General features: G+C 40.4%; 1 protein-coding gene across 2 annotated transcripts in view; it reads left to right on the top strand.

Annotated features, from left to right (window-relative positions):
- The first annotated feature begins 2,965 nt into the window (after window positions 1-2,965).
- The window catches only part of HIBADH (3-hydroxyisobutyrate dehydrogenase), a 114,848-nt gene continuing 93,573 nt past the window's right edge, over window positions 2,966-24,240 (top strand). The window contains exons 1-2 of one of the 2 annotated variants that reach the window (XM_045495166.1): window positions 2,966-3,235; window positions 15,996-16,156. In XM_045495166.1, coding sequence (XP_045351122.1) covers window positions 3,145-3,235; window positions 15,996-16,156 — 252 coding nt within the window. In that variant the 5' untranslated portion in view covers window positions 2,966-3,144. The remainder of the gene's footprint in view (window positions 3,236-15,995; window positions 16,157-24,240) is intronic. The other variant, XM_045495167.1, reaches the window with a different exon arrangement.

Below are 24,240 nucleotides of genomic sequence, written 5' to 3'. Positions count from 1 at the left end.
TAGGGGTGGAAATCCAGGTTCCCCAGGTAGTCTCCAATGGCACTGTGAGCAACGGGATGGGGACACGTGTGTGGAGGGGTACTTGTTTAATTCAGCAGTGGGGATAGAAGTCCTGGCTCTCGACTTGGCCATCTCCGACACCACACCAGTGGGATTGAGGTACAGGGGTACTGGGGTATTAGGATGTTGGGGTGTTTCATGACAGCCTATAGAGTGTGCAAGTTTAGGCTCCTTGCTTGGCCTTTGTAGGAATGGGGGGGGGGGGGTCATAGGTTTTGACTGTTGGTGTTTATCTACAGCAGAGTAGTTATTTTCTAATGTCTTGGTAGGCTGTCCTTTTCTCATCCTCTGCCTTTTACTGGGGCAGTTCCGTCTGCGTCTCTTGGCATTTTTGGGTTTCTAGGTTTTTGTTCGTTTGTTTGTTTGTTTTTTAAGTAGACTCCACACAAAGTGTAGAGCCTAATACAGGGCTTGAACTTACAACCCTGAGACCAGCACCTGAGCTGAGATCAAGAGTTGGGACGCTTCACCAACTGAGCCACCCAGGTGTCCCAGGGTTCTAGTTTTTGGCTTCTCTAGTACACAGTATGGGAGTATAAGGCTAAACAAACACCCAGGAACTTACCTCTGTGTTCCTCTTTGGGTCCTGAGGTCCCTAGCTAGTATGCTGTTTTTCCTCTACTTTTCAGAGTTTCTTTAATTTGTTTTATATATAATGTCCAGAGTTGTTAGGTGTACTTTTTCGGAGGGATAGAGGAAAGTAGACTTACTCCATCTTCCCAGAAGCAGAAGCGAAGAGCCTGTAATGTATTGAAACACGACTTCAAACAAAACTACTTGGCAGAGATCTAGGGAGAAGTTGCAATGCGCTTCAAACAAAGATATCAGGAAGGCAATCAAATAAAGCCAGCCAAAGGCAGTAACAGCCTTTGCAAATACAGTAATATCTCCAGATAGTAATGACTTAAAAATCATAATGCTTATCATAAACATCTATGAAAATCTTAGAGCCTTAATTTGTGAATCAGTATCGGGCTTCTGGGAGGAGATATTGAACTACATGATGTAGGGATATGGAGAAACCGTGACTTATCTCCTGGTTCTGGTTAAGGAAAAAAGTCAAATATTTTTAATGCACTCATTCCGTTTTCAAAGCCATCACATTAGTGTGTTCTTTTTTTTTAAAGAAAGCACAAATTAAAAAGACCTCATGCCCAGCTTTAGTTCTGCCCGCTCTTTTTTTCTGAGCCCCTTCCCCCTTTCTCCCTTTTGAGTCCTAGTAAAATGTTGTTCATAGGAGGCAACCTTGTGTAAAGAAATACTCATTTTCAAGAAAAGATCCCTATAAACAACCTAGAGAAACAAAAACAGTAGCTCACAATAAAAATGACAAAAACAATCTGATTGGATATAAAATCTCAAGAGGACTGGGATATAAACTTTAGGAGCTGGAGATGAATTGATAGGTTGTCCTGTGTTGCAAATAGCTCTGCTATGTAGGCTGACATAGTTGAAAGGCAGAACACATTTCAGCAGTTAATTATAGAAATCCGTAGGGCTATGTTTATTGGTTGCAGGAGGTTTATCCCAGCTAAAACCTAAATAAACTGCAAAGAGAGGATCTGGTAGGACATGCTCCAGAAACCAATAAATAGATTTGGGTGAGAACCCAAATCTAGGAGACTGTCCCAGTAGCTGGAATGATTTTTCCCCCTTGCTTCCTCCCTTCTTCCTTTTGGTTGGTGTAGGGTGGAGGGTTGGAGTGGAGAGACAGCCAAAGAAGGGAAATTGTTTTCATACCAGTTACAAATCTGAACCTTGCACTCTGTACCAGGTTCTGGAAATATTGCTAGCATGCCCAGAAACATGACAGAATCTGCTTGGAAATTATTCAGTTCCTTTCCTTTCTGTAGGCACTTCCAACTCTTTGCTTTGGAGTGAAGCAAAAATGAAGGTCAAAGTCAAATCTGTTGATTCTGCTACTTAGATTAAAAGGTTGCCTGAGCACAATCTGGGCAAATGATTAAGTAGAAAGAATTTAGGGAGGGGGTGGACACCCTGGGATTTCTATTCTCCTAGCCACTCCTCACTGTTTTTCTTCCTGTACTACCTTTCCAGCAAAGGTTGCAAGTCTTCCTTTGCATGTCTCACTGGGGTCAGTGGAGATGGAAAGCCCTGCAATTATTGCCAAAGGGTCCCAAGATTCAAATATGTACACCAAACACCGGCAGAAGAGTGAAGAAATATCTCTCTTTGACCCAAACACATTTAGACAACTTTCTGGATTTTCATTTATCCTTAGATTTTGCTTATGAAATGCAGAATTTTCAAACATTAGAGAAACACATATCAGAGAGTACAAGTTGCCAGTAATTGTACCCTTCAAAGAGAACAAGGTTCCCAACTTGTTTTCCTACTCTTTTTCAAATTTATGGAGAAACTGTTGTGTTAAATAAAATCAAATTAATTTAAAAGTTACTACATTTATGGTAGATTTCTGTTGTTCCTCAATGAACAGATGCTCAAAATACAAATACTAACATCAGGAGATCCGCAAATTACTGAAGTTAAACATGGGTCCCTATACTTTAAGAAAAGCTAGGAATTTCTGCTCTTGCCTAAAAATTGCAGCAGCTGCGAACTAAAATTTCGTCTCCGTCTCAGTGGAAGCAACTCACGCCGTTACACCCTCCGAGGGGCGGTTCTGCGAGGTCAAGAGCTCGTTGGAGGCTGCAGTGAGCGACAGCTACCGCCTCTCACACACCCGCTGCGTTTTGATAAACAAGGAGACTCGCGCCCGCTGTCTGTAGAGGAAGGAGGAGCTAGGGGGCGGGGCCAGGCCCTTGATGTGGGTGGGGCTCGAAAAGCCTTCCTATTGGTGGTTAGCGAAGAGAGGGGACCTGAGAATCTGATTGGCCTGGCCCCCTGTTCATAAGCGGATTGACGACCCCTGGCTCGCCGGGCCGCGCCTCTCGGCGTCGCGCTCCTCCCCTCGCGGGTGGATGCCGACCTCGAACTGCAGAGCGCGTGCGCGCGCGGCCCCACGCCGCGGCGGATCCCGCCCGCTCCGCCGCGCACACTCGCAATCAGTGGGCGAGCCGGGAGCCGCGGAGGTCACCGCGGGGAGGCGGGGGGCCGGGCAGCATGGCAGCCTCCTTACGGCTCCGTGGAGCCGCCTCCGGCCTCCGGTTTTGGAGCCGCCGGCAGCGTCCGGCAGTGGCCAGCCTTGCAGTGGGTAAGGACCTCGCGCCTTCTCCCCCAGTCCCTCCTCTGGCTGCCCGCTTCTCGCGCCCTGACGGCAGAAGAGGTGTTTTCACGGGAGGCGCTGCGGTTGGATCCGGGCTTAAAACCCCCAATTTTGGCTGGTCCCAAGGCCTGGCCTCTTCTGCGGCTACCTCTCGCACAGCTAGTGTTTCGTCCCCACTATCCCCGCCCGGGATCCAGATGAATGGCGTTCAGCGTCTTGTTTTCGAGACTTAAGGGGTGGGAAGAGGTGGGGGTAAGGGAGGAGAATTTGGCTCCGGGGCGTGCTTTTTGGAGTTAGGAATCCGAGGACAATTGGAGGGCCCAACCCCAAGGGCGACCGGCCATCTACCCCTGCGACTCCTGGGCTTACAGCTCCCGTTGACCTTTCAACCCCCCCCCCCCCCCCCCCCCCCAGGGTGCACCCTGGCAGGCGAACCTTTGGCATCGGGGCTTGATTTTTGTTTAACCACCTTAATCGCGTAGGATGGTCTTACACAAGTGGTTGTGTATACAAACCAGGTGACAAGTCCAGTAAAGTTTTAAGTCACTTTTGATTAGCAAGGCGGGCCGCCCCTGCCGCCTTTTCTTTGCACTTCTGTCAAATTATTAACGAAGACACTTTAAGCGTCCTCAAAATTTTGGCCTGAAGCTATTCTGTTCCTTTCCCCCGCATACCATTTTAAGTTATGACAGCTAATCATCTGCTTAGGAAGAGGCAGGTTTTAGATCCTCAGAGATCTAATCTTTGTCAGTTTTCTGGTGAAGAGCTGGAATGAATTAGGGCATCGCAGCAGGATTTAGAAAGTAGTTCTTGATTCTTCTTCATTCTTCCTCATTCCTGCATTTCTACTACACAGTTCTTCTAATTGAAAAATTGGTTGATTTGTGGGGATACTGCCATTGTAATAGTGGCAGTAATAGTTCTTTCAATTCATGCTTTCATAAGAGTTTGAGAGTTTTTTTTTTTTTTTTTTCAACGTTTATTCATTTTTGGGACAGAGAGAGACAGAGCATGAACGGGGGAGGGGCAGAGAGAGAGGGAGACACAGAATCGGAAACAGGCTCCAGGCTCTGAGCCATCAGCCCAGAGCCCGACGCGGGCTCGAACTCACGGACCGCAAGATCGTGACCTGGCTGAAGTCGGACGCTTAACCGACTGCGCCACCCAGGCGCCCCAAGAGTTTGAGAGTTTTAACAATGCATTGTTGAGCAGTTTCATACCCAGGATTTTTTTTTTTTAAAGCCTTGGTATTAATTTTTTCTGATCACTTAAAACTGTAGCAGGCTGGGAACTTAGTTCTTAATAGCTCCCCTTCCTCCCGCTGGGTAAAACCTAAGAACAGTGAATTTCCTATCTGGCTTGAGACAGGCAGGCTCCATGTGATTCAAGAGAACAGATGTCTGATACAGAATCACGGTAACAAGATACAAACTCACAGAACCTGCTAAACTTGAGTAGAACCACTGTTTGAGCTAACATGTGTGTATTGAGCTACAAAAAAAATGCCTCCCACTTTGGAGATACTTAAAAAGTATATATATTAGTCACTTCTCCACAGTACTAAATGTAGCACCAGTTTTCACATGAATGTGCTATTCTTTCAGTTTTGATTAGCCAGGGAAGACATATGTGCTGTTTAGTGGTTTTACAAGGTGTTCTAATGATATTTTAATGAACCTTTGATGTACCCTTTAGAGTTATGAAAGTTCTTTCAAAAGGGCCGGAGGCCTAAAACTGTCATACTTGCCTCTAACTAAACTCGATGGGTCTACTTCACAATGCTGGCTAGGCATATAATCTTGTTCTTTAGGTTCTTTGACCCAAAGGTCTATGAATATAGATTGATGATAAATTTTAAATATTTCATTTTTTGGTGATTACTTAAAACTTCAACAATTGTTTTTACTCAGTGGAATTGTTTTAAATGTTTCTGTTAACTTTACTAAATTTACTTTTATGTTAATTTTTTTTTTTTGAAATTGAAGTCTTAAAATTTTTTTTTTAAAGTTTTACGTGCAAATTTAGTCTAGGGACATAAAGAAAAGGAACATGTTCAAATAGTAACATTATTTAGTGTTCTGAATTATGTGGGATACTTGTTTCCATATTATGTTTAGGATGGTTATATCATGGATGATACCATTGGAAAGATCCATACAATTTATTTACTAAAAAAAAGAAAAAAAAAAAAGACCTAAATGTTCCCGATTAATAGCATATCTTAATTTTAAAATGTTTAAAGCATCAAAAAGGAAAAATAAAAGAAATATTAAGCCGTACATATATTACTATTTTATCACCATTTATTAGAAAGTTTTGTTTTGGGGGGCACCTGGGTGGCTCAGTTAAGCGTCTGACTTGTGCTCAGGTCATGATCTCGCGGTTTGTTAGTTCGAGCCCCACCTTGGGCTCTGTGCTGACGACTCAGAGCCTGGAGCCTGCTTCGGATTCTGTGTCTCCCTCTCTCTGCCTCTCCCCTGCTCACGGTCTGTCTCTCTCTGTCTCTCAATAATAAATAAACGTTAAAAAAAATTAAAAAAAAACCCTCCCAATTATAGGTCCTTTGTATTTTTTGTGACTCATCAGCATGTACATGGAAAAATAATTTGTATCAGGTCATCTTAAAATGACCACCTAACCGAAGGTGGAATGGAAAAATTAACCAGCATCATGTGCAGAAATGGGAATACGTTTTTAAAATTACTGGCTCTTTTTTGTATGCATGAAATCTATTTTTGGTTTTCAATTTCAAAATATTCTCTATTTTCAAAGGAACACATATAAATGAAATATGTGGCATTTTTCCCTTAAACCTCTAGGGTTGTACACGACACTCTGAAAAGCTCCGTGTTGTCCTTGGACCGAAGGTTGACCTTAGGCTGGTGAGATTACGTAGGGAGGATATGTATTTCTAAAATGTCTTGACTGAAATGATAAAGGTCTTTGTAGAGTAAGTCACCACCCTTAGTTTGGTAATAGTATTAAAGCAAATAAAATAGTTCAGACATAATATCATGTGATAGAGTAGGATACAAAGTCGTGTATACCTTATAATCTCACAATATAATGAGGAATTGCACTTAAAAGACTGGAAGGGCTGTGCAAAATGCTAATAGTGGTTATTTTTGTGTAGTGAGGTAAGCTCTTCCCCTTACCATGATACTTTTCATATTTTCCAGTTTTCTTCAATTTTTGCATTTTCAAATTTAGAGTAGCCTGGTTTTTCGTAGTACTGAATGTTACCAAGACATGGATAGCTTTGCCCCTGTCTCACTGGAGAAAAAGAACATAACTTAAAAATTTATATCTGTGGATTTAGAAACTAATGTTGCCAAATTTTGTAGCTGGTTTATCATTCAACCAATGTCACCCGTGTATTGTGTTGACTGATTTTCTGCCGGCCCGATTATAGCTTTGGTCTAATTCTGCTGTTTCTACACATTGATGTGTGTGGCTTATTTAAAGGAAGATATATTATTTAAGTTTGAAAGCTTTTAGGGTAATAATTCTATTATACTTATTTGAATTTCTACCTTTTTGGGAGCATATTCTTTTTTTTAAAAAAAATGTTTATTTCTTTTGAGAGAGAGAGAGAGAGCACACACACATACACACACACACACACGTGTGAGCGGGCATGGATCAGAAAGTGAGAGAGAGAGAGAATCCCAAACAGACTCTGTGCTGTCAGCGCAGAGCCCGATATAGGGCTTGATCCCATGAACCGTGAGATCATGACCTGAGTTGAAATTAAGAATCAGGTGCTTCACCAACTGAGCTATCCAAGCACCCCAGAAGCATATATAAATATTGTCTGAGCACTCCTGATGCTTCATCTTAACTAAGAGCTTCTTTCTTTAGATAGAGAGCATCCCCTAAAATACTCTCTATCCCTTTTTCTAACACTCTGGCTCTCCTTACCTGCTAGGCAAAATGGGAATTTGGCCTAGGACTTGTACCCCAGTGCTGCTGCTTGACTACTGGATAGTGAAAGTAACAAATACTTATTGACTCTCATGTGCAGTCACCATTTGACGCTTTACATGTATTATCTCAAGCAGTCCTTAAGTATCTTCAGGTAACCTGAACTAGTTACTCTTGTTGATAAAACTTAATGGTTAGAGAAGTTAAGTAACTTGTCAGTTCAAGGGCATACATCTAAGAAGTGACCTTGCCTAGATAGGAACCTAGGTCATCTAAATTCAGAGTTCTTAAATAGGATCAGTAAATACTCTCTTCTCTTTTGACATTAAATCATATAATTATACTCTCCTTTTCTGTCTTTGCTCCAAGCAAAGGTGAAATGAAGAGAACAACTGAGGCCATAGCTGGGCCTCAACTTGAACAACTTACATCAACACTCTACTTCAGCTCATCTAAAATATCATTGCTAGAAATTGCTATGCTGTCAATATTTCAAAAGTTGAACTAGTCTTCTGGTTAATATTCCCCCTCCGCCCCACCATTCTGTTAACCAACATGCTGTATATCATCATCCTTACACTTGGTCCTGTGACCCCCTTTTCTTCCCCCAAATACATAGACACTTTTCTGCTCCCTCGTTTCGTTAAATCCCTCTCTAGGTTTGTCTCTAGCCAGCTGAGACTTCAGACTTATTTATAATCAGGGATTTCAGCAATGCCTTTAACAGCATTCTGGGTATTATTTTTTCTCCACCTCCTGCTCTTATTCTGGGTAACTTCTGTTGTCTGTGGTCTGTGTTCTTCTTGGCTGCCACTTAAGTAGTGTTACTGATAGTCACAGAAATTTGCTGATTAGATACAATCCTTTTGTTAATTTCTAGTTCATTCTCTCTTCCATATTCAGATTACTCACAGCATTTCCAAATATTTTATTCAGGGCTGTCAGTCTGTGGAACCAGTCAGATGTAGAGAGATGGCATCACAATGATTGGTTTAGTTATTTTTTTTTAAGCTTATTTATTTATTTTGAGAGAGAGAGAGAGAGAGAGAGAGAACCCAAAGCAGGCTCCACACTGTCAGTGCGAGCCTGATGCAGGGCTTGAACTCACACACCACAAGATCATGACCTGAGTTGAAGTTGGGATTCTTACCCGACTGAGCCACCTAGATGTCCCATGATTGGCTTAGGTTATTTGGAACTTGACCCTGGGTCTGGGAGGAAGGGATATTAGAGAGTCAGCCTGCAATGTTCAATGGTTGTTGTAACACATTATCTTTGCTGGATCTACTTTATCACAATCTTTATGTTGTAATTGCTCCAGAACTGACTTTTATCCCCATATGCCCATTTGATGAAACCTCTCTCTAGTCATTCACTGATATAACGTTATTAAACACTCATTATATGCCAATTCATCTATTTTACTTTATTATGAAAGTAGTTACAAAAGTTATATGCACATGGTAAAAACTCAAAAGATTGTAAAAAATAGTCTTTTCTCTAACTCTGACCCATCATTCTACCTCTCTAGATGTAACTACTGTCTCTTACATACTCTTACAGAAATTTAGTAAAAGTTAATGCATATGTATTTTTTTCTCTCCTTGTACATGGCATGTTATTATGTATAATGCTCTTTATCTTTTTTTGGCTAAATGACCTATCCTGGAGAATTTTTCATTATACTTTTAGATAACACATTCTTTTGAACATCTGTATAATCTGTCATTGTATCGATTTTCTTTGGATTATCAAGTGTCCTCTTAATGTATATTTAGTTCTTATGAATTAAGTGTCCTGTTAATTTGTTTTTAGTTTACAGTTTTTCTGCTGTTACAAATAATACTATGATAAAATACGTTTTTGTGTTCGGAGTTTATATGTAGTATGAGTCAGCAAATTATGGCCTATAGCTGGGCCCCTGTTTTTATAAATAAAATTGTATTGGAATACAAGCACAATCATTTGTTTATAGCTTGTCTCTGGCTGCTTTAAAACTAGAGTGGATGAGTTGAATAGCTGTGACATAGGCCTCTTGGCCCAGAAAGCTGGATTTTTACCTGACCCTTTAAGAAAAACTGTGCTGAGCCCTCAGTATAGCATAAATTCCTAGACATGGAATTACTGCCTCAGAGTACATGCATTTTGTTTTTTTTTTCTTTTTTAAAAAAATTTTTTAATGTTTATTTTTGAGAGAGAGAGAGAGAGAGACAGAGCGTGAGCAGGGGAGGGGCAGAGAGAGAGGGAGACACAGAATCTGAAGCAAGCTCCAGGCTCTGAGCTGTCAGCATAGAGCCCGACAGAGTACATGCATTTTAAATTTAAATTTCATAATAAAATTCAGTTGTAGATCATTTTTTTCAAATTGCCATCCAGCAAGCTAACCTCATATGTAATTCTGCAGTGTGTGTGCATGTTTTCTTCAGTCCTTCCTTGCTAGTAGTCTTACCAGAGAAAGAAATTTGTTCATCTGATAAGTGAAAAACAGTATTACATTGCTTTGTTTTATACTATTCCAATTATGACAGAATTGAGTGTACTTCTAAAATTTTGTCATCTACATATTTTCTGTTATTTTGTGATTTTTGTCTACTTTAAAAATGGATTATTCATAATTTTCTTCTAGATTTTAAAGAGCTGTTTGCATATAAACTAAAGTAATGCTCTTTCTATTTTGTGTTGCAAGTGTTTTTCCTAGTTATTTCTATTTTGTCATGTTTGTGGTATTTTTTCCATATAGATATGCTAAGTTGTTTTCCCCTTTGTTTTATTATGAAAAGTTTCAAGCAAAAGTATTCAAAGAATAATACCATGTGTATCTATGTACTCTTTGCTTAGAGTCAACAGTTGCTACCATTTTGCCATATTTGCTTTATTTTTTCCCAAATATATTCATATCCTGCCTGTATCATTTAAAAGTAAAATGCAGATATCATGACACTTCAACCTAAATAACGCAGGGTGAATCTCCGTAGAATAAGGACGGTCTTCTCCTTAATGAAACCATCACTGAAGATAATTAGCATTTCCATGACATGCTTTTATATCCAGTTCGTATTTAAAATTCCATAATTTTCTTAAGAAGAGTATCTTTTATAGCTTTTTCTTTTCTTTTTTTCCAAATCATGATCCGTTCAAACTTCACCCATTGCATTTGGTTGATGTATCACTTTAATATCTTTTATTTGAGAATTGTCTTGTTTGTTCTGTAAACATGTTGATTTTTTAAAAACAGCTTTATTGCAGGGCACTTGGGTGGCTCAGTCAGTTAAGTGTCTGCCTCTTGATATTGGCACTGGTCATGATCTCATGGTCGTGGGATCAAGCTGTGGCAGGCTCTGTGCTGAGCGTGGAGTGTGCTTTGGATTCTCTCCTCCCTCTCTTTCTGCCCCTCTCCTTCTCATGCTTTCTCAGTCTCAAAATAAATAAAAATAAACTTAAAAAAACAGCTTTATTGTAATATAGTTGACTTATAATAAACTGTACATATTTAAAGTACACAATTTGATGAGTTTTGACATATGTATTTACCTGTGAAATCATCACCTCAATCAAGATAGTGAACATAGTCAACACTCTTCCAAATTTCCTCCTGTCCCTTTACGTACACAAATACTTGTAGTTATGTATTTTCACTGGATAGATTCCTACCTTGACAGTTGTGTCAGTACTTTAAAGATGATGCTGTACTGTGTTCTTACTTGCTTTGTTTCTGACAAGAAATCTGCCTTATCTTTGTTCCTCTGTATATAATATCTTTTCCTCTGGCTGCTTTTGAACATTTAGATTATGATGTATCTTGGTATAGTTGTGTTTAAGTTTCTTCTGTTGGGGTTCATTGAACCTGTTGAATTTTGTGATGAAGATTTATAGTTTTCATAAAATTTGGACATTTAAAAATTAAAAAAAATTTTTTAAATATTTATTTTTGAGAGAGAGGAATAGAGTGCGAGTCGGGGAGGGGCAGACAGAGAGGGAGACACAGAATCTGAAGCAGGCTCCAGGCTCTGAGCTGTCAGCACAGAGCCCGACACGGGGCTTGAAATCCTGAACTGTGAGATCATGACCTGAGCTGAAGTTGGACGCTTAACTGACTGAGCCACCCAGGCGCCCCAATCATTTTCATCTTACACGTGGTCATTTTCATCTTGCAAAATTCAATTTTGGGTCTTTTTGTATCTTCCTATCTCTACTTTTAGAATATATGAACTACAGTTCTTACAACTTTTAATATTCTTGTCCTCTAATTTTAATATCTTTGTCAATTCAGGGTTGGTTTCTTTTTGACTTCTAAATGTTGACATTCATATATATACACACACATACATACATACATACATACATACATACATACATACACACACATATATATACACATCCCAGGCAGGCTCCACACTGTGAGCTCAGAGCCCTGACATGGGGCTCGATCTCATGACCATGAGATCATGACCTGAGCTGAAACCAAGAGTCACACGCTTAACCAACTGAGCCATGCAGGCTCCCCTGTTCTTCAGTCTCTTTAACTCTACTCTCATTTGGCAATTTTATCAACTGCCATGATTTCAGTTCTCACCTTAAAGCAGATTGTTACCAAATATGTCTCTTTCTCATTCTATCTCTGAGATGATTATAATTAGTTATAATATTTCTAAGTCTGTGGGACATCTTTCAGCTCATTGACAGTTCACAGTTACTTTATTTTTTTTTTTATTTTATTTTTTTTAATTTTTTAAAAAAAAAATTTTTTTTTTCAACGTTTATTTATTTTTGGGACAGAGAGAGACAGAGCATGAACGGGGGAGGGGCAGAGAGAGAGGGAGACACAGAATCGGAAACAGGCTCTAGGCTCTGAGCCATCAGCCCAGAGCCTGACGCGGGGCTCGAACTCACGGACCGCGAGATCGTGACCTGGCTGAAGTCGGACGCCCAACCGACTGCGCCACCCAGGCGCCCCACACAGTTACTTTAATTAAAATGGAGATGGTCCTTTTCGATATCTCCACTTAGGTTATTGATAGCATTATTTTCTTGCTGTCACCTTTGATCTTTTCCTTATTTTAGTCCATAATACAATCTACTGCTATGTCCTTTTACTTCTTTGAAACATCTTGAAATATTTCTCATTTCTGTCTTTTCTATGGCCACCATCTTTTATTAACTCTGACCTTATTTACGAACTCAATGTTTGCCCCCCCCCCCCCTTATATGTTGAAATCCTAATCCCCCATGTGATGGTATTAGGAGTTGGGACCTTTGGGAAGTAATTCGGTTCTAAGGGTGGAGACCTAACGAATGGGATTAGTATCCTTAGAGACAATAGAGCTCATCCTCTCACTCTATGCTCTGTACCATTTGAGGATATAAGAAGATGGCCATATACAAGCCAGGAAGTGGGCTGTCTCCAGACACTGGATCTGTTGCCACCTTGATCTTGGATGTTCTGGCTTCCAGAACTGTGAGAAGTAAATGTTAGTTGTTTAAGCCATTCAGTCTATGGTATATTTGTTATAGCAGCTCAAATGGACAAAGACAGACCTATAGTAGTATTACTATTATATTTATGTTAGTCTTTGTATGAGTCCCAATAGTTTATTTTTGCTATTGTTACCCTTGAGGAGACATATCTAGAAAAATGTTGCTAAGGCCGACAGTGTCAAAGAGATTGCTGCCTGTGGCACTGCTTCTTGCTTACAAAATATAGTCAGATTGTTTAGCATGCTTCCCAGCCTTCCACATTATGGTTGCTTTGTTTGTTTCAATCTTAGTTTTTGTTGTTTTGTTTCTTTGTGCATCCTCCCGGAAGAACGGAGGGCAGTGTCATACGGTGGTTAAAAGTGAAGAACCTAGAGTCAGATTTGACTGGATTGGAGTCTTGGCATTGCAGTTTAGTAAGGTCTTGGGCATTTTATTTAAATTCACTAAGTGTCACGGCTTTCAACTGAAAGGCATAATGATAAGATATGATGACAGTGCTATTTATAAAGTGCTTAGTATCTGGAAAGGAATCAAATTGCCAAGCATATTAATGTTTACTGTTACTAATTTTTTTTCTTGGCTTTCCTATTTCCTTGCATATACTCATGTTCCTTTTTTATATGGAGTTCCCTTCCTTCCTACTCTACTCTCCATTTGAAATCCTAAAATACTCAGGTCAACTGCTGTCTTCTTTAAGTGCCAACCAGATGAATTCTCCATTATGTCAGCACTGTTTTTTATACTTCATCCTTGACTTTCTTGTATTAGTGTTCATGTACATAGTTTATTTCCTTTTGGATTTTAAGCTTGTTGAAAGCAAGGACCGTATGTCATTGTGTCTCCTGTGGCATCTGGCATGGTTCATCGGAGAGTTGCTTCATATTTGTTGAGTGTGTGAATGAATTGTGGTTCTGCCATACTTATTGTTTGACCTAGAGTGAGGTGCCTGTTAAATGGACTGCCTACAAATCACAGTCTTCCTAATTTCTAATGTTTTTAGTTAAATTACACCTTTCTAAGCTTAATACCATTGTCTGGCACAATAGTTACTAGCATTATTAGTTATCAGTGTTAGAGGTCTCATACAAAGTATACTTCTCATCTATTTAATATCAAAATAAAATTTCAATTAGGTGTCATTTCTCTGTCATTGAACCCCTGGTGGACCAGAAAGTCAGACACAGGACTCCTATTATACCCACTGTGTTAAACTTAGCACTGCTAAGGTGATGCTGCACAAGAATAATGCCCATATTTAACAGAAATGTTAGAGTCAGTCATCAAGTGTAGGAATTAAATAAGCTTCTAACCCAAGAAGACCTCTATTTCTTTTTCTTTTCTTTTTTTTTTTAAGATTTTATTTTTAAGTAATCTCTATAATGTGGGGCTTGAACTCACAAGATCCAGATCCAGAGTCACACTCTCCACCAGCTGACCCAGCTAGGTGCCCCGGAAGACCTCTATTTCTTAAGCTTTAGGGCTTCAAATAATTTGCTTTCAGTCAGGCTAATTGCATTTAGATTAAATTGAAGGAAGAGCAGGGATTCATCAGTCGAGAGGACCTGGAACTGAAAGGGTGACAGTGATTAGTTGGTACGCTACACAGTTTTATCATGGGAGTCTTTGGGAGACAGGAGAAATAAAGCTGGGAATGACCAGGGAAAGGGCGAGTGGAGTTACTTCTCTCAGTAGTCTGGGAGCTTTTCGAGGGCAAGGACTGTATGTGTCTCGCTTCTGTCTATCTTTGAACTCTATCATAGTATTTCATGCAGTAAATATTTGTTGAGTGGAGTCCTAAATCTAGAAATGAAGAAAGAGTGTCTAAGGTTATTTTCATGGCAATGCAAAGTCCCTTTGCTCTCTCTTTCAAAAGGCATTACTTTGAATTGTGTGCCCCACTATGGTTTCAAAAGGCCTTTTGTGAAAAAAAAAAATCAACTGAAACAAAACTTGCATGCAGCTCTTTAAAAACAATTTTTTTTTTCCTATAAATGGAAATGCCACTCCTCTGAAAGTGCATGGAGTTGTTAACCCCAGCCACTGAAACTGTTACCCTTGCCATTTAAGGCCCATGGAAGCATCCCTGTCTTCTTTCCTAGAACCCAATTCATAAACTGGTGACTTAGTTGAAATACATTCTCCTGGGTTTAACATTTTACTAAGATGCTTAAAATACCATTGGAGGGGGTGGTTTCCATCAATGTGGGTGTAGGAAGGTAAAAAAACTTTTCCATTCTTGGACCTTGTCCAAGATAGATGTTTTATTGAATATCTTCAGTGTTTCATACACATTTAAAGGAGATAATATAGATATGGGGAATCTAGAATACTTCATGTAATAGTTAAAGTACTTAACATTTTAGAAATGATAACCTTTTGGGGCGCCTGGGTGGCGCAGTCGGTTAAGCGTCCGACTTCAGCCAGGTCACGATCTCGCGGTCCGTGAGTTCGAGCCCCGCGTCGGGCTCTGGGCTGATGGCTCAGAGCCTGGAGCCTGTTTCTGATTCTGTGTCTCCCTCTCTCTCTGCCCCTCCCCCGTTCATGCTCTGTCTCTCTCTGTCCCAAAAAAAATAAATAAACGTTGAAAAAAAAAAAAAAAAAGAAATGATAACCTTTTAAAATTTATTGTTAAAAATGATAAAGGGATGTTATAGAGGTCGAAAGCAGGAGAGAGTGCTTAAAACTATGTAGTTGTTTCCTGCAGAACTAAATAAGAAGTGTGTCCGTACATGGTTGATGTCTTTATTTTTTGAAGTTTATTTATTTTGAAAGAGAGAGAGGAAGCAGGGGAGGGGCAGAGAGAGAAGGAGAGAGAGAGAGAATCCCAAGCAAGCTCCACATTATCAGTGCAGAGCCCCTTGTGGGGCTCAAACTCTCAAACCATGAGATCATGACCTGAACGGAGATCAAGAGTCAGATACTTAACTGACTGAGCCACCCAGGCGGCCCCCATGGTTGATGTCTTTAAATGTGATTAGATGATTAGTTTAAAACTAGCATTTAACAAAAAAAATTCTTTTAAATAGAAAACATATAGGGGCGATTGGCTCAGTCGGTTAAGCATCTGACTTTGGCTCAGGTCATGATCTCACAGTTCGTGAGTTCGAGCCCTGTGTCAGGCTCTGTGCTAACAGCTCAGAGCCTGGAGCCTGCTTTGGTTCTGTGTCTCTCCCTCTGCCCATCTCCAGCTCTCACTCTGCCTCCCTCTCTCTCTTTCAAAAATAAATAAACCTTAAAAAAATAAAACATTAAAACAAAATAAAAACAACAATTGACTTTCTGATATTGAATGAATGTTTACAATAAAAAAATGTCACTGCCTCTGTTGAAAGTAATTTATTGAAATCAGTGTGTTCTAGGTCAATGGCATCTAAGACTCCAGTTGGATTCATTGGACTGGGCAACATGGGGAATCCAATGGCAAAAAATCTCATGAAACATGGCTATCCACTCATTATTTATGATGTGTTCCCTGATGCATGCAAAGAGTTTCAAGAGGCAGGTGAACAGGTAAGGCCTTTTCTTTATATTTGTTGTAGATTTTAATGTTTAAAAATAGGGGTGCCTGGATAGCTTGGTTGGGCGTCCACCTTCGGCTCAGGTCATGGTCTCATGGTTCGTGGGTTTGAGCCCCACGTCAGGCTCTGTGCTGACAGTTCAGAGCCTGGAGCCTGCTTGGGATTCTGTGTCTCCCGCTCTCTCTGCCCCTCCCCCACTTGCACTCTGTCTCTCTCAAAAATAAATAAACATTAAAAAAATAAATAAAAATTAAAAATAAATGTATGTTTCAATAAGTGACAACTTAGGAGTATACCCAATGGAATTGTAAACCTATTTCACTGTTAATTTTATACGTATTATGTATTTGTTGTTTTATATATATATATACACATATATATATGTATATTGTTGTTGTTAACTTTGATCCAACATTCAGGTGTGCAACAAAGATTGAGGGGGATCTATTCTTGGGCAGGTGACTTGGAGCGTTTCCCAGGTTAGGTCAAAGGGGCTTGCTTTGGCTCTGTATTAGTTTTCTTTCAGTAGCATTATGGACTGTGCTGTGAAACCAGATAGTTTGGTGGAAGTAGCTTCCTATGTTATTGAGGGCACAATTTGTCTTAGGACAAGAATAGGCTTAGGTGTTATTTTCAATAGCCAAATTATGGAAAAAGCCCAAATGTCCATCAACTGATGAATGGATAAAGAAGATGTGGTGTATATACACATACATACACAATGGAAATACGTGTCATTGATTTAAAAGAATGAGATCTTGTCATTTACAACAACGTGGATGGAACTGGATGGTATTATGCAAAGCTAAATGAGTCAGAGAAAGATAGATATCATATGATTTCACTTATATGTGGAATTTGAGAAACTTAACAGATGACCATACAGGAAGGGAAGGAAAAATGAGATAAAAACAGAGGGGGAGGCAAAACATGAGACACTCATAAATACAGAGAACAAACTGAGGGTTGATGGGGGTGGAGCTTGGGGGAGGAGGGGGAATGGGGGGTGGGCATTGAGGAGGGCACTTGGGATGAACCCTGGTGTTGTATGCAAGTGACGAATCATGGGAATCTACTCCTGAAGCCAGGATAATACTGTATGTTAGCTAACCTGAGACTAAACTTAAACAAAATAAAAAAATAACTTCGCAATAAAGAAAAAATAGGCTTAGGGATAGAAAACTTAGTTTGAATCCCAGCTTAGATACTTCCCTGCTGTCTTAGTGGGGGCAAGTTAGTTCACCTCCGCTGATTTCCTCATCTGTAAAATGGGAATGTGGACAACCTATGTCATTAGAGTATGAGGCTTAAAGGAGAGAATATATGTGAATGTACTTCATAAATATTTTATGGCAGCACTTTATGAATAAATATGTTATTGGCCATAAACCAGGAGACAACCTAGAAACACTGTGTGCCCTAATGGATTACAGAGCTGAGTTAGGACAGACCTCTAGTGTTTTGTTTTTAGGCTATCATTTCAAGAATATTTGGACTAGAATATATCCTGTTAGATGATAGCATCCACTGGTCAGGTCTTATTTGGATTTGTTAAAGTTTATCAATAACTCACGTGATGGGAGATCATGTATTAGTAACATGAATTTGGAGTTTTGTTTTTTGAGATTTGAAGGAAATTCTTGTACAAGTTGTAGAGTGGTAATTTAAGAGCTGAGTGTAAGCCCAGAGAATACTAAAAATTTCCTGAGAGATACAGAAAACAGCAAGACGAAAAATAAAATTAAAAAGCTCACTTCTGGATGATAGACTTGATGGAAATGCTAAGAAATGTAATGCTTATGCACAGAGCAAGTTTCGGTTTCTAGAGATTTCTACCTTAGGGCAGCACATACAGGTCGAATACCTACTCTAGCCGTGCACGTAGTGCTGTGGAGAATGAAACAGGTTGAGTTGGATGTGGCAGGGTATTAGGTGCATCTCAGGTGGCCAGACTAAATAATATGACAAGAGAGTTTCTTTAAAATTGTGTTTGGACTTTAATAAAGTACTGAAGCAGTTTTTGATGAGGAACGAATAATTAACTGTTCAGAGTCCTTTCATTTCACACAGGAACTATAAAAATATTGTAGATAATCTTTGCTTACCTCCAAACAGAAATGGCATAGACTGAAATGAAAGTCACAGAGACAGGATCTCTCAGATCCCTAAATAGAAACGAGAAGATTCTAGGACAGAGACTAGTCATTGGATTTTCCTTTCCCCCCCTCTTCCTTGAGATACATAAGTGGGTGTGAGGAAGGAAAGAAGATGGATTCTGGGCAGCTACTCCTCCCAGATTAGTGAAGAGTGAAGACTTGCCTCAGCCTCTTGTCTGTAGCTCCCATCCCTGCCCCCGGCACACGGTGGGAAAAGTTCTGTGGATGGTTCACACTGAGGCAACAGCCCGAAAGAGAGAATGCTCTGTTCCCACATCTTCTCTCCCTCACATCTCAGGTTCCCCTAAGACCTTGGCTCTGTGAGGTCCTCTGAGTGTTGATTGTAAGAGCAGTGGACTTTAGGAGAATGTGAAACTTCGGTGAATGAAAGGAGAAAGATAAAGGCTAAGAAAGCTTTGGGCCTGAGAGGAAAATACCATGCCATAATAAAATGAAGACGTTTGTTGATAAGTGATGTGTGCCGGCAGCCTAAACAACATTTTGGATGGTGGCAGTGTCCTTTGAACAAGTGTGATTTCCTAAGAGCACTACTTTGAAAGGTAATGTTAACATGAATGAATAAGTTCTGGTATATTGAAGTGTCAGTGTTATTATTTCATAGCTATGTTTAAATTTGTAAAATGTTGAGCAAAAGAAACAATGAGTTTCATTCTGCTACTAAAAAAGCAAAGGCCAGATTTGGAATGGGATGGAAAAATGTAGGTGAAAATCTTGAAACTTCTTGCCGCCGTGCACAACAGTGTAACGGAAGGTTTAATGGTTCAACAGTTCAGAGCCTATTTGTGTTGACGCTTACGTTTTGAGAACACGTGTCCCCTGCCTTTCTCCCAATATTGCTGTATCAGGTGAAGCTGATAAAATGGCAGCCAAAGAAAACAAGTCTCCCCCCCGCCCCGTCCCACCCCCCACAAAGATTGCACAGACTGGCTAGTTGGTTTCTAATGTTGACTGTGCTTTCAGTGGGAAATTTGTAGGGAGAGAAAGTCCCAAAATAGAGATATCTGGATCAAAAAGCAACCAGCTGGTTCTAACGATCTTTGGACATTTCCTCGAAGAAGTGCTTTTTCTTTTTTAAAAAGCAAAAAGTGGGGATTTGGCATTTGATGTAACCTAGAGTTGGGCGAGTGGTCCGACGCATAGTCGAATTTTGGGCACAGGTGTAATCAGATTCCTTTCTGTCTGTCTCTTGTCTCTGCTTTGCTCAGCGGCTCACCCCTCTCCTCAAGGTGCAAGATGGACACCTGCTGTATCAGCTGAAGAAATGCTTTAGAATGTTCTGATCCTGCTTCAAGCCTTAGCTAGTGGTAGAAGGGTTATGAAGGAACCCTAGATGGGTTATGAAGGAAATAAAAACTTGACATGATAAAAATCTTTGACATGTTTGATGGTATTTAATCAATGTATTTGTGCCCTTAAATGTTAACCTATTCTAGGGGTGCCTGGCTGGCTCAGTCGGTAGAGCATGCGACTCTTGATCTTGGGGTCGTGAGTTCAAGCCCCACGTTGGGCACAGAGTTCATTAAAATAAAAAAAGTTGGGGGCGCCTGGGTGGCTCAGTCGGTAGAGCGTCCGACGTCGGCTCAGGTCGTGATCTCACGGTTCATGAGTTCGAGCCCCGCGTTGGGCTCTGTGCTGTCAGTTCAGAGCCTGGAGCCTGCTTCACATTCTGTGTCTCCCTCTCTCTCTGCCCCTTCCCCACTCATGCTCTGTCTGTCTCTCAAAAATGAATAAACATTAAAAAAAAATTTATAAAATAAAAAAAGGTTGACCTATTTTTTTTTTTTTTTAATTTTTTTTTTTTTTCAACGTTTATTTATTTTTGGGACAGAGAGAGACAGAGCATGAACGGGGGAGGGGCAGAGAGAGAAGAAGACACAGAATCGGAAACAGGCTCCAGGCTCTGAGCCATCAGCCCAGAGCCCGACGCGGGGCTTGAACTCCCGGACCGCGAGATCATGACCTGGCTGAAGTCGGACGCTTAACCGACTGCGCCACCCAGGCGCCCCAAGGTTGACCTATTTTGAAAGGGCATTTAAATTGGTTAAATATGTTATTTGTGGTCATTTCCATAAAAATGTGGGCATTCCTCTTTCAATATCCTTTTATCATATCCCTATTTCTGTTGGAAACTCAGGTTTAACCTACAATGATGCATCATTTCAGCTTTTAGAATCTTTTATGAGAATGTAACCCATGGTAGTTATCAAGCTTTTGTATGTTAGAAATCATGAATTGATAAATTGTGAATTCGGTGATATAAAAATATAAACCCTGGAGGGTTTAAGCTCTGCCTGGGCTTAAATCTCGGCTCTACTATATGCTGGCTGTGTGACTTTGGTCCTGGAGAACCTGACACATAGAAAGTGCTGTCTTTGCTGTCGTTATGGTGGTTGTTATATCTCTACCACCTTGGTGTCATCACTGAGTCCAGAGTGCTTTGGAAGAGAGCTAGAGACATATTTTTAAATGAAAGAATGATGGGAAAAATTCAAACCGAACTAGGAGATAAAGTGAGTTGACAGCATCCCAGGTTAAGGATATATTCTGGTCTGTTCCTTCCGTCCCACTTTTATTTTGCAAAAGATACTGATTTCTCTTTTTAAGCAGTAGCATCAAGGGTATACGACTTGTGCTTCATTTTCATTTTTGTTGTCTAGGAATTTCCTTGGAGATGCTGCTGACCTATGCCAAAAGGCTTGGGACTTATATCATTTCTGTGTGCATTTTCTGCTGGATGAACGAGGCTTAATTAGATGGTCTCTTCTTTTGTTTTCTCTTTAAAAACTTGGAAACTTCATCTTGTTATTCCTGGGTTGTAAGGCCGAGCATGTATGGTTAAGTAATTCTCTTGGGATGTAAGCTGGCATCCACTCGGTTCTTGTTAAATGAGAACTTTAAAAGCCTCTTGCTGAGTGGGCTCCATCATGGTTGACCAAATGTTTCAAGATGTAGGCACAAACTGTTTTTGTCAGTTTTTCAAGTGTAGTGTAATTTTGAAGTAACAGTATGCTTTTCTATTTGGAAAGATTAAAAAATGCGGAGTGAATAGTTGTCTGCTTCCGATGGTTATGTGAAAAGGAGGTGCTGTTCCTTTAGATTACTCTGGGCCTACATGCTTTCATCCTCCCTCCTTCCCCCAGCCCAGCAAAGCAGATTTTGTCTTTAATTCATCCCTTCTTCTCTGTATTACATACCATTACATGCCATTGATGGGTCCTGGCATACAGATGAACCTAAATCCAGAGAAATAGGCGACAAAAATTCTTTTTTAAAAAACATTAAAAAAAATTTAATTAATTGATTTATTTTTTAAATTTACACCCAAATTAGTTAGCATATAGTGCGACAATGATTTCAGGAGTAGATTCCTTAATGCCCCTTACCCGTTTAACCCATCCCCTCTCCCACAACCCCTCCAGTAACCCTCTGTTTGTTCTCCATATTTAAGAGTCTCTTCTGTTTTGTCCCCCTCCCTGTTTTTATATTATTTTTGTTTCCCTTCCCTTATGTTCATCTGTTTTGTCTCTTAAAGTCCTCATGTGAGTGAAGTCATATGATATTTGTCTTTCTCTGACTAATTTCACTTAGCATAATACCCTCCGGTTCCATCCATGTAGTTGCAAATGGCAAATTTCATTCTTTTTGATTGCCAAGTAATACTCCATTGTATATGTATACCACATTATCTTTATCCATTCATCCATCAGTGGACATTTGGGCTCTTTCCATACTTTGGCTATTGTCGATAGTGCTGCTCTAAGCACTGGGGTGCATGTGTCCCTTCAAAACAGCACCCCTGTATCCCTTGGATAAATACCTAGTAGTGAAATTGCTGGGTCGTAGGGTATTTCCATACTGTTTTCCAGAGTGGCTGCACCAACTTGCATTCCCAGGCGACAAAAATTCTTAAAGACTAAAGATATTGTGATACACATGGGAACAACTCTCCTATACTTAAAATTGAGACAATGGAAAAATAGAGACATCTTAATTCATAATAATTTAAGAGTGAGGCAGTTGGAATTAGCAAGAGATCTGTCTACATGGTTATGGCAGGGCAGAGCCATGGCCCAGAGTCAGACAGGGAGGTGTAGAAGCATCTTGCTAACAATGCTGGACCTTTGTACTGACCACTGTAGATGCAGCCTATCCAACCTCTTCCACCGAGGCTATACCTTCCAAGAACCTAAGGTTACTAAATGTGAAAATTTCTTTGCCTAAGTTTCCTTTCTACTCTGGGATAGAAACCCTTGAAGAGAACCCAAATCACTATTCTTGTAGATTCAGAAACTGAAGCCAGAGAGGTTAAGTTATCTGCACAAAGTCACACATTGGCTTAGTGGCTGAGCTGCAACTAAACCTGGGTCTCTGGGGGTGCCTGGGTGGCTCAGTCGGTTAAGCATCCAACATCGGCTCAGGTCATAGTCTCACGGGTGGTGGGTTCAAGCCCCTTGTCAGGCTCTGTGCTGACAGCTCAGGGCCTAGAGTCTGCTTTGGATTCTGTGTCTCCCTTTTTCTCTGCCCCTCTGTCGCCCTCTCTCTGTCTCTCTCTGTCTCTCTCTCTCTCTCTCTCTCTCTCAAATAAATAATAAACATTAAAAAAAAAATTAAACTTGGGTCTCTAGCTTCCCAAATTAGTGTTCCTTTCAGTGATCCATGCTGTCTTTGCTTATCCATTCAATTAGTAAATGTAATTGAAGGGACTCTAATTAGTTTGGCTCCTAAAGACTTCTGTGGTTAGTGTCAGACTGGCAACAAGGTTTGTCGTCCCCCCGCCGCCCGCCCCCCAGCTTTTGAGTCATGGCCAAATTTTGTCAATTACTTCAGAGGCTTGAAGACATCACGTGGAAGTCAAGATGATTTGAATAGCTGGACACACATGTCTGTCTATCTGTCTGATAAACACGCCTTCTGTAGTGCAAATTAGAGACTGTTATAATGTACCAAATGTAGGTAGTCATTAGATACGGAGCAGTTGTGGCCAGTGCAGTGGTGACATTCCAGCTATCAGTATCATTGTGTGTTTTTTCCGGACCTGTGAGCTTTGACACCACTTTCCTATATAATTGAGGGGTTAGCAGTACTCTGGCAACCCAGGCATCCCAAGAAGCAGATGCTAGGGATGCAGGGGGCTGATTGGGCACCCCATGCACTTGGCAGTTGCGTGAATAGGCACTGCCAGTTCATGGGTATGAGAAGCTTGGAGGTGTGAAGTACATTTAGATCTGTGAACTAATTGTTGGTGTCCCTGAGGGCACCTCTCAAGGAGTTGTCTAGGTGAAATCGACTTTCCTTCAATGGAAGAGACTCACCGAATTCCTAAGGGAGAGTCTGAAATTGACTCTTAGACCTCAGGGCTTACCGCAGTCCCTGAAAGATCAAGAGAGTTGGAGCTGATAATGGAAGGAAAGGCCACTGAAAGGTATGCCATCGTCTTGCACTGTTTGTATTACTTCATTTAAGGAGGGATGAACAGAGGAGGCTGTCTGTGGAACCCATCTTTTTGATGCAGTCCAGGAGTAGAGAAATAGGACTCCTACAGCTTTTCTTTTTTTTATACTCATCTTCCTGAGCTGTTTTTCTTGAGTACACTTGAACCGTTTGCCAGCAAAGAGTCTCCTTCTTTTGAATCTCAGCATTTGTTGGGGCATAGGAAAGGTTTTTACGTAACTGGAGTATTTCTTCGTAATTGCGTGGAAAAAAATTTTTCTTTCAGAACTTTTAGGGCAAATCCTGATGAGGTATCAAAATGTACATGTTGAATGTGCTGCACTGTAGACTCTAAAATGCCATATTGCCTTTAGAATGAAACACTGAAAGAGAGAGAATATCTGTTTTTTTGTCTTGGGGTGTGAGATATTTTATGTTATCATTTAATATTAATATACAGAATGCTAGG

Source organism: Leopardus geoffroyi, chromosome A2 (assembly GCF_018350155.1).
Source record: "Leopardus geoffroyi isolate Oge1 chromosome A2, O.geoffroyi_Oge1_pat1.0, whole genome shotgun sequence".
In the NCBI taxonomy this organism is placed as follows: domain Eukaryota; kingdom Metazoa; phylum Chordata; class Mammalia; order Carnivora; family Felidae; genus Leopardus; species Leopardus geoffroyi.
This window is presented reverse-complemented; position numbering and strand designations above follow the sequence as displayed.